Genomic DNA, 11,981 nt, shown 5'->3' with positions numbered 1-11,981 from the left:
TATATATATATATATATATATTTATTTATCCATCCAATCATTTTGCATCAAGAAATTTTGGTCGTTGGGATTATCTTCATATAACTTAATTAATCACTTTCTTTTGCATATACAATGTTTTGACCTATTCAGTTTTATATACTGTGCGTGTATGTACATTCCTCAAATCTAAAGGATTTTTTTTGTTACAGGTAAAAGATTTGTGCAAGATACAAAAATTATTGAAATTTCATGAAACATTAGAATGATCAAATATATTAAACATTACATTATGCATAACTGTATTAATTACAAGTCCAAATCCACCAACTACAAATTTTATGTAGTTAGTTCTAATTTGTACAATTTTTTAAACATTGTAAGGGAGCATAATATTTTACTTGAAATAATGTGATTCATAACAGTAATAACATTACTGTTGTACATACATAACAATCACCATGAAATACTTTTACATAATAATCTATGGTATATGGAACTTCAGAAGCAAACTTTTAGATTTCAAGGTTAAAAGGAAATACTCTGTCCTCACTTATGTTAAAACAGACTTGAATTTTTGTGTATTTATTAACTTTGGATCAAGAGCAATTGAACTATATGAATCTGAAATGAAATGGGACAGGTTTTATCTAGGGTGCCAGACTGTGAATGTAAGGATTCATGGTTGCATCCCCTTTGGAGTTTTGGGTACATTGTGAGTTACAGTCCAATCCCACTATTCACTTAAGAGTATCCCAAGAGCTGGTGGTGGGTGCTGTTAACTAGCTGCTTCACTTTAGTCTATCTGTTCAAAATTGGGGACAGATTGTGTAGCTTAAAATATGTAAAGTAACATATACATTAATGTACATGGCCTTGCACCATAAATATCACAGCTCTAAATCTGTACACCAGGTGACCCACAATCTGTAATGATTAGATTGCACTATTTTAATGTTTCAGTAATATGAAGAAATGAAGATAAACTTCAAGTATTGCTGAAAGATTTTTGATTTAATGTCTAAAATTATATATCAACATTGTACTGTATGATCATTTTGAAAAAATCTTTGGTTTTGCCCAATCCAAAAGTTCCTAGATGTGATGATATTTTAAAATATTTAGTCCTACATTATAAGTCCTTGCATATAAAGGAACAATGTGAAATGATTATCATAAATGTTCTGAGTGAATGTGAATAATTTCATGAAAAGAATCTGACAGTACAGTAATTTTTGGTCTCAAAAGCATCTAAATTTGGTTTTAATTAACAACCTCAGTAGCCTTACTTTATCAGTATTTTTCACATTGTTTTATTTTGAATCAGTTTTCAATTTTGATTTGACACATAATGAAATACATGTAAAATTAATTCATTCAGGCATTTTTTTTTTAAAAAGACCCCACAATGTCTCCAAATCTTTGGAAAAAGATTAGTCTATGTATGAAGAAAACTTCTGAAATGTATGTGATTTTTGCAATTTAAGTATTAGTTATCTAAAAAAAAAAGACTAGGAACTGTGAAATTTTAAACTGATGCACTTAACCAGGTTTTAGTTCAAATGTTTATATTACTACTATGTACTCTAATGTTATTTTAACAGAATCCTTCACACAGGCCTGCATTACAACTTGATTTATTTTTTCACTACAATGGGCAGTTTGTTGTTTTATAACCTTGAGATAAGGCTTGAAGATGAACTATGTTTGTAAAAGGTGAAAAACCTGCTAATTTGAGTTGTTAATAGTAACTACTAGTGCATTGACCATTTAGCTCAGTTAATAGGGCACTCTGCTGGCATGTGAAAGGTCCCGGATTCAATTGTGAGCCAAAGAAATGTAAAGGTGAGATTACCACAATGACAATTGGAACTTTGGAAAACAAGTTCTAATCAGTACAACTTAAATACTAAATGAACTTACATTGGAAACCAGAATTTATTTTTAATTTATTCTGAAATTGTTTTTAGACAATTAAAACCAAAATTCTACAGTGTGATTTACATATTACCATAAAAAAGATAAATAAGCATCATACAAAGAGTATAATAGTTATAACTTTTGTATAAATGCAATAATATTTAAAAGAAATGTGTTCAGAGGAATTACTTTTTTTGTTTTTATTCTGATTTCTTTATTATCTCAGTGTGTGTTATTTAGTCATCTAGATCAGTGTTTCTCAACTACTGGTCTGGGGACTGGCATCTGTCTCTCACAACCTTGCAGGTTCATGGGATTTTGTGAAAACAAACAAAAACTTACAGAATATTCATATACAAATCATAATGGTTTTTTTATTGTACTTGTATTTTTGTGGTCTGTGATAGATTAGGAAGGCAGAAAGCCAGTTCTTGGTATTGAAAAAAATGAGAAATTGGCGATTTATTTAAACTTGCACACAACTGAAGGATAAATACTCAAAGATAACTTAGCATCACTAGACTGACTGTGAATAAGTAATTTGTAGTTTTATGCAACAGGACAAATTATGAGTAATTAACTGCATTCACCCCAATTTTGACAGCATATGAACACTAACTAGTTTCCTAGTAAGAACTTGAACATTCGACAAAGTACATGATAGTTCTAGAAACGTTGCGTCATTGTAGTCACGTGACTCGCTGACGCAACAATATGAATTATACAACTGAATTTGCCTGCCATGTTTCTTTGAATTGATTGTCTTTCATTTGTTTGTTTCCTTGTTTTTGGAAGGTTACCATGCGCAAGCGTTGTAATTTCTCTTTTGTCATTCGTTATGTACATTTTGTACCGGAGGTTGAGAGCTCTCAGAAAAATTTGTTCCAGACTGAGAAAACATTGTATTGTATATACGTTTCTATAGCGCTGGTCTTCTCAGGGCAGTTGCGCCACCTACGTCACTGTTGGTCGTTAAAATAGAAAAATAAGGAGGGTGTAACCTCAAGCTATCTCGCCAGAGGAAAATATTGCTGCATACTTTCACCATAGTGTGTTCAACTTTACAGAAACCTTTCCCCATAAGAAGCATGCGTGATACCACTGGTGAATGACACACAACAATCAGTAACTAGAACAAAAAATAATTTTCTTGAACAATGTTCTACTTCAAACCTATACATGCTTGCATGCAGGAAAATTGTGGAAAATGTTATGCGAACTTTAGAGTTCAATAAAGGTGGGTAGAAAGTATCTAGCATGCCTGTATACTACATAGGTACTTTCAAGGATTAAAGCCTAAGGGGTCACCTACATATCGAAAGGGCACACTTTATTTCACTGTTTAGAACAGCCAATATAACCAACTAGATGAAACTTATTAATCTAATTAAGGTCAAAAAGTAGCTCTCTCAAACATCCAAAAAATAAACCTACTTTTGCTAACGTTTGTTTATTTGTTGAACTTTGTGCAAAGATGCTTGAGGGATATCTGCACTAGCCATCTCTAATTTAGAAATGAAATACTAGAAGAAAAGCAGCTAGTCAACACCACTCACTGCTTATCCTTGAGTTACTCTATCGAATTGTGGGATTGGTCATGGCGTTATAAAGCCCCCATCCCTCCCCGGCTAAAAGGGGGGCGAACATGTTCAGTGATGAGATTTGAACTTGTGACCCACAAATTGTGAGTTGACTTTCCCTAACCACCATGCCTTCCCAGGCCCTTTGCATTGATTGTAAAGACCAAAGAGTAAAATTTAAGCATCATAAATAAGCAATAAACGTCATGTCACTAGAACCTGGATACTTTTACATTTTTTATGTAAAACCGTTGTAGTGTCCTATCTGAACTAACGAGTGATAATATCGATTTGGCTTGCTGCCGTTGTCTGCTACAGTTTACAGCGCAAGTGCTTGGCTTAGTGAAACTACGTAGTAAATTTTGGTTACACGTTTTAATAATATAATAATTGGCAATAAATTAGAGTTAATGGTTCAATGGATTTAAAAGCTACCATAAACAGGTACATGAATTTACTGTAATCCCATTTTCGCGCTTAAACTTTACAGTTTACATGGCATACTGGTAATTATTTCTAGAAAACCCATGCACTGTAGACTTTTTAACACTCAAATCTGTACAGCCAATAGTTGCATAACTTAGAACTTGTACATAACTGATAAACTATCTTGCCAATTTCTAGTTAAACTCTATTGAGATGTCAGAAATCGAGATTACTCATACAGACGTACACCCATGATTTATATCATTCACATAATGGCCAGTCCCCTTGTAACTATAATATTTAGAAAAACACTTATTTCTTTAGTTAGCTTCCCATTCATGGCCAATTTTTCAAAGGAATCGTTACTGTGTAACCATTTCCTTCATTATCATCTCTTTTGAGGTATGATTAAGGTGTTAATGTCTGGGTTAGGACAAGACTAAATATATACCGAACGTCAACTTCTTAAAATAAAAATGTAAAAAACTTGGCGATTGTTTAACCTATTCTTAATATTCACTTTTACACTGTTGACTTATAAGTTATAGGCCTAAGTAACTTTACAATGGCATTCAAACGGAAACACCTCTCTAATGGTGCTGCGATTAACTTGTACAATATCATGGTTAATCGATCAAGTAACTGAATATATGCAATAACAAATCCAGATACTTCCATGAATTAAATTGATTGACATACTTACTGCTCGTCGATTCTCGTATGTATAACGTAGCCATTCTCCAGACACTTAAAAAAGTTTCTCGTTCACAATATTCCTGAACGTTCTATGTATTCTAGGAGCAACTTAACGTCATGTGCCCACTAGCTAACATCAAAATTAAAACATTGAAAATATAGCTTGAAACAATATTTTGTGAAATGGTATAAAGTTATGCATGAGGAGAAGGCCTAACGTCTAAATGTACTGGGCTAAAACCTTTATCGGCTAATTAATTATACTTTTAATATACAGACAATTGTAAATTAACAAAATATATTGAAATGTAATAGAAAGTATCTTCAGTTGCAAAATAACCTTAGAAATTTAGTAGTACTAGTAGGTAGTTACGGGTAGTCATAGTTTTGCATTTCTTTTCTTTGTTATAATCTGTACATTTTAGTTGTTTCAGTAAACATATATGTTACAAATTTCTTTTCAATCACACCAAAGGTAAAACCGAAAGGAGAATCTGTGACGTAGACGCCTAATGTTTTCTTTGATTGGCAGTACCCTCTGCTGTGGACTGCATTGGTACAGCATGGGCTGGCAAATCAAAGAATTACAGTTAGGACCCTTATAACGGTGATTTGTATACAACATTAATGGGGGTTTTAAATCGTTTTCAATCACCAATAAATTAAACTAAAATAATTTAGGTATTTGAATAACGTTAGAGTTTGGCTGGCTCCCCTTTTTAATAATTGTGTGCCTTTCCACTCTAAAGTACACCTTTTTAACAATAAATAATGTAAATAAATAATTTTATTCCCTGCCTCTCCTAGCTACAGGCCAATAATTTAGAATATTATATCTAAGTTTGATGTATCATCTGGCTGCATCAATATAAAAGATGTGTGCTAAAATTATATGGCACCCATTCAGGTGACTGACCCCCCCCCCCTCCTCTCCAAAATCCCAGATCCACTACTGCATACAGGCCAAACACTGATTTCTGAAACCAACATAACTCAGATTAATAACTAAAATCATTATATTCATGTAGACAACACAAAAATTATCTTAACATTATAAACAAAAAATTTGTGTTAACAACTACCTCCTTCAGAAATAATACTGGTAAAAAAAAATTCTCCATTTGGAGTTTGGAAATAGCTCAATTATAAAAATCAAAAATATTTCTCAATCAAAACTACTGGAAAACAGTAACTCTACTACATTTTTCTTCAGTCTGAATGAACAGATAATTGTGATTTTCTTTAATGAAGCTTATATCACAAAATCTATGAGTATTATAGTTACCTAAACTCCAAAATATTTCTTCACCACACCAATATCTACACTGCATCAAGTGAAAAGCATGTACTCATTGGTATGGTGAATATTCCTTCATCAAACAAATGAATACACCATGTTTTTCACTTGATGTAGTGTAGGTTAATCTAGTAACTTTATATCTTTTTCTCAATGAAAACCTCATGCTTGTGGATACTTCAGTTTAATACCAAACTAGCAATATTCTTTATGAACTTTAAGAAAACATAGAACACACCATATTTCTCTCTCGTTGTAGTTTAAACATATAGTCCTTACCAAACATACATGGCTCAATATTTCAAGCCAAATTCTTCATTTGTGTGAGAAACTGTGCTCTTGTATGTATAACATTTCCATACGTAATTAAATATGCATGTATATAAACTGGTACATATGGATTCACATATGCAAAATCTATTTCCATGCCATATATCAACCAATGCATAAGTGTTGCACATGAAATCACTATTCAGTGGCAAATATCATAAACAAATTAACTGTTGCTAGCATCATTTTTACCTTCCTGCACGGTAAAGCACATGTAGGATTTTAGGTACCACCCAAATAATTAAGACAGTCCAACTTGAATGTTTTCCTGAAAATTTAAGTAATCAAAAATACAAGTAAAATGAAATGGCTCTTCATGTCATAATCATCAGTCCTTATTGCATTTGATATTGCAAACTACAGAACACATACACACAGTTCAATGCAGCAGAAGTACCAGGGCCAACAGCAAAATTACTTTTGCTATTTGAGAGTCAGAGTTTCCAGATGTCATCAGTAATCAAAATAAACTGCCAATTTTCTAGGATCTTATCTAAAAATCTTGTCTATCCTAGCTGTGGATCAAGCAAGTATTGCATGCCAACACTGTAGAAATTCTACTACAACCCTTCAAATATATTGAGTGGTTGTCACAAGATATCTATTAATATCTTTTTACAACATGTAGCTCAGAAAATAAAGGTCATAATGCCCTTTCAACTTTGATCTATCAACCACACAACTGTCCTAACTGTAACTTGATAAATCAGATAAACAGAGTAAAATTTAATGAAAGTACAACGTTTCACTAGATTAACCTGGCATCAGGTACGTCAACTACAATGAATGAATTGAAACATATATATATGTATAGGAACAGTTATTGTATGACTTACATATGAGAAGAATATTCTCAGCACAGAAGTTGTACAGTATGGTACAGATTAGACTGAAAAGCTGAATTTTGGCACGCACGAAGCAAACTGCAAGAAAATCCATAGGCAGAAAAGCACCAAGAAAACAAATAGCCACTAAAGCTGCTCAAAAGAGTGCTCCAGCCACAGGAGATGTAAAGAAACCTTACATATGTAATTGATGGCTTTATACCATTCTTTGCTAGGGACAAAACTGCTGCAATGGACAGTTCTACTTCCACTAACATTAGTATCTAGGATAAATAAACAGTCCTTACAAGGGTAAGCCAGAATTGATGCTTTGACCAAAGCATGATGCAAATGAAGCAGGGCCACCTTCCCTGATGCTCCTGACATTTTTAGCAACTCTTTCTGCACATGTGGGGGCAACTATGATAAATAGGACTAGAAAACCCTCTTGTCTTATCTGAAATCCTGACTATGTCTTGTGGCTTTTGATACAGTGGAGCTGACATTCAAGCCTTAGGATTATGGACCTTAGAGATTACTTTAGAGAAGAGTCCACAGTTGGAAGTAGTTCAACATAATCACTTCAAACCACATCACTACAGAAACCATCTCTGTCAAAGACAAGATATTCCTGAGGTCCATTTGGCACCACATCATTTGCTTGGCAGTTTCTTGATAAACTTATTGATGGGTATATCATCATCATTGATAGGAGGCATGCTAGGAAATGCCTTCCAATGTAGCTTTTTTTAGATCATCTATGTAATAGTCTATGAGCACTGAAATTTGGCTGTGTTGATCAGGATTCTCCACAGGGGTCATATCAATGGTACCATCATATATTGCATTACCTATCCCAGAGTCCATTCATTCCAAGCAACAACATGGCTAAAATGCTTATGTAAATGGTCTAAATCTTCCTTTGCTATCTTCTTTAATGGTTGTGGATTCACTTGTTTCACATCACCAACATAATTAAGTCATGCTGCTGACAAGTACTGTTACCAGCTTATCTACTGTCTTATTTCTAAGATGCTATCAGCATTTAAAGGAATCCCTCATTTTCCTCAAAAAACAACAACAAGAAAACAGAGACACACAGATCTAGATAAACACAGTGAAAGTGGGAGAAGCCTGGAGAAGAATTCCATGACACATACTGCATTCACCACAGGTGATGGATGCAGTCTTGAAGCATCACCAATGTGCTTTACAGCTAAAAAGTCTCCAGACTGTCCCAAAGGTCTGCAAGGTACTAGATGTTATGCCTGGTGGCATTATGTCTCTTCAGTTACCACGATCAACTCACCCACTCTCCTTGATCATTATTGACACAAATATGTGCCTGAAAATGCCTGAGCTAGTTAACAAAGATACCACCTTAGTGAGTTTTGGAACATCAAAACTGACTGTGACCCACCTTTATCACCCTCTGCTCCTGCATGCATGAATTAGCCATTAGAGATTGAGCCTCAGCAGACAGAGTTTTCACTAGCTACCTCTCAGTTTTAAGTACAGATCAAGAATGTATATATAGCTTTCACAATAGCTGGCAAAATCTCCTGGTCTAAGAGAAGACCTTTCCTAGTCATTGCTGCCCTCTCAGATCATGTCCTCACCTCAACTGTAGTTTTCTCTTGTTCTCAGATGGTATCTTTCCAGTTAGAAGAAAGTTCAAAATAAACTCTGCAATAAAAAATAATAGGTCGTGGAATCAAAATGTATCTTAATAAGATAGTTTGTGATATTCAGGTATACTGAGGTCCAATATAAAGTTATACATATACTCAATAAACATTAGATTCGGGAAATGTTAAGCAGGGAATAATTTTAAACAAATGACAGCAAAGGAAGAGGCACAAACAAAAGGTAATGAATAAAACAAAATTTTTGTAAATATAACAAATACGTGCTTTTTTTTTTCTTTTTAGCAAACTTCATTGTTCCTTACTTGGAAACTCTAGCTGTTTGAAATGGAGAAAATATGACTGCACAAGACAAAGACATAGAATCAGGATAATGATGACTTACTCGCTAGAAACATTCATTCTAACTTATCAGTGTTACCTTAGAATTAAAGTCCCAAATATGACATTCCATGGTCATACATTACATATGTTAATGGTCATTTCCATTATACATATTCAAGGGAGATAAGCCCCAACTTCTAAGAATCTCTGTTCCACTCCTTGAAATAAATATAGTGTAACTTCATGAGGCCATGGCACAGAAACATTGTAAAGAAAGTTTAAACTATATTGAACAATTGTTATGGTATGTAACCTTTGACTAAGCTAGAGGATTAGCAGAATTTTACAACCTTCCTACATCCTGTTTACAAGGACACCAACTAGCAAATGAAAACATCTGCATGAAAAATTTGCTTGAATATATGCAAGATATATTCTTCATAGTTAAGAGGGGATAAATAAACAATATTTTCAACAGCAATGCTGGATGTTACTTCTATTCTGGATGTGGCCCAAAAATGTCAATTGGAAAACATTCTAATAACTCCATACAGTTATTGATCAATCAGTGTTAAGAGTCTTAACTAAATTTTAATAAGAGTTCTCATGAACTATTTCTTAACAATATTTGTCTTCTTCTAACATTTGATTGTGACTTTTTATTTGTTCACTAACTTAATTGCATGATCATGTTCTGCTAGCTCCATTTTCATTTACTTGTAAAAGTGAGAAAACAAATAAAAGTGAAGTAAAGTAGAATATGAAAAAGTAAAAACTACCTATTTAGTAATTATTGTACTTTACTCGATTATTATAATTAAACAACAGATATTGATACATGTAAAAACAACTTCACATAATAAATTAATCAGTAAGCTTCTATATATAACCCATTTGAAACAAAAATAAACATTTAAATACAACACATTTGTTCTGTGTGTGTGTGTGTTCCTTAAGCCACAAACTTTTTTTCATTTTAAAATTTTCAAAGACTTATGTCAACTTATTCATTTTATGTTGCTAGTATTATTGTGATAGTTGGTTATATTTTCAAAAAAGCATCATAGTTTTATAAAATAAAATAAATGTTTAAATGGTAAATACTTTAAACAGTTGTTTCCTCTTTCTAAAGTGAACATAAATCTCAAAGTACCCATAATACAGCTAGGATATTACTTGTTATATATATCATTCTACAGTGCTTTGCCAAGTTTAAGATATTTTATTGTTATCCACATGATTTTTGAACAGTTTAGTGAACTTTTGTTGCTGTGTATTCCATTCAAATTCTTTACAAGAAATATTTAATGATTTAAATTTTCCTTTCTTTATATATCTAAATTTAGCAATATCCTTACAAAACATTCCTAAATATGATTTATAAAAGGCAGTGGTTTTTAGTAAATATATTTTCTAGGTTTAAAAACAAAGTTTGACTTATGCTAAAATAGTATTTAAAAAAAAAATATTTTCCTAATACTTATGAAATGTTGAATAAACTTCAAAACTGCAAGTAGCTACAACTGATTATTCAACATCAGCAATATCCTGACTAAATATTCTAAAATCTGATTTATAAAATTCTTAAGTTTTCAGTCATTTTTGTTTTAGAGACAAACATGGAATTTGTTCTTAGGTATAAATAATAATCTAATTAAAAAGATATCTAGTGTTTACAAAATAGTGATGAAATTTCAAAACTGCAGGTAGCTAGCTACAAATGGTTATTCATAGTTCATCTGATTCTGTAAAATTTCACAATTGTAAAGTGTCTGCTTTTGAAATTACAACTGAATTTTCATAATTGAAATATCATAAATCTAAAAGTAATTATTCAGTGTATTTAGAATAAATCTTTACAACTAATGATTAAAAGTGTATTCAGCTGTATACAACTGATTATTCAATGTCCAGTTATGTGAAACTTCAAAGCCTTATTCACATTATACAATGTGTAAAATTACAAATAATGTTACGCACACACTAATAAGTTGTGTGAAACTATTATGGCCCAACTGTGTGTGAAATTAAGATTGATTATTCACTCTGTCGGGTTATTTATATAGGGTGGGCGGATATATATATAGGAGGGGACAACGTGACGCGGAAAGGTATAGATAGTGAGTAATTGAACTGCAGTCACACGGTATTGTTGAAGTTAACGTTCGTTCGTTACAGTGTTGTTTTAGCGCGAGTATTGAGATTAAGTGTATCGCAGAGTTATATTCGGAAAGAATAAACCAGTTTTATTGAGTAAAGACTTGTATCGTTAAAATTTCGTCGGAACGAAGTTACGGAAAAATCAATTAACAAACGGAGACGTAACAGTATGTTGAAATACATTACACGAAACATTTTAATCTGTTGTTAGGCCTCTTATAATGTTGATGTGTATATATACTATGTTTGGGGATTTTGAGTCCTTTACTTATTTATGAAGTTGGGCTCTATTTAATCCACAGAAAATATAACCTGTGAGCATGTGATTTTAGTCGAGCTAACGTCCGAATTTCAGAAGCCATGTGGTACTTCTTTAAATTCTGTTTGTAAACAACTGCAAAAAAGTACGCCCATGTTCCATTTGACATTTGATATTTCTTTAATTTCAACAATACTGTGTTATTATTCTTATCAACCACAGAACTTTCATCTTCAACATCGAAACCTAAACAAGGATATTCAAATATATTTTTGATTCGCCGCACCCTCTGCTGTGGAATGTAGTTTCGCCTATTCAAGGATCATCAGCACAGCTTTTTTAATATTTTGTTAGGCATCTTATAATGGTGATGTGTTTACAATATATTTGGAGTTTGTGTGTCCTTGACATATTTGTGAAACTCATTTCTGAAGTACCCCTCAAAATTTGTCCTGGACTTCCTAAGCTCTTAATCTGGCTTTGTCTCCAGTGATGGATAACCTATCATAGCTGATAATCTTACGTTTGTTAATCCCTTTG

At 32.7% G+C, this 11,981-nt stretch overlaps 1 protein-coding gene across 1 annotated transcript in view; it reads left to right on the top strand.

Annotated features, from left to right (window-relative positions):
• Positions 1-9,903, top strand: part of LOC106460704 (NADPH oxidase 4-like) — a 76,804-nt gene extending 66,901 nt beyond the window's left edge. Inside the window, exon 18 of the mRNA XM_022387481.1 lies at positions 8,984-9,903. Within this exon, the coding sequence (XP_022243189.1) occupies positions 8,984-9,209 (226 nt within the window). The 3' untranslated portion in view covers positions 9,210-9,903. The remainder of the gene's footprint in view (positions 1-8,983) is intronic.
• The last annotated feature ends 2,078 nt before the right edge of the window (positions 9,904-11,981 follow it).

The sequence above is a fragment of the Limulus polyphemus genome, unplaced genomic scaffold (assembly GCF_000517525.1).
Source record: "Limulus polyphemus unplaced genomic scaffold, Limulus_polyphemus-2.1.2 Scaffold819, whole genome shotgun sequence".
NCBI classification, from domain to species: domain Eukaryota; kingdom Metazoa; phylum Arthropoda; class Merostomata; order Xiphosura; family Limulidae; genus Limulus; species Limulus polyphemus.
This window is presented reverse-complemented; position numbering and strand designations above follow the sequence as displayed.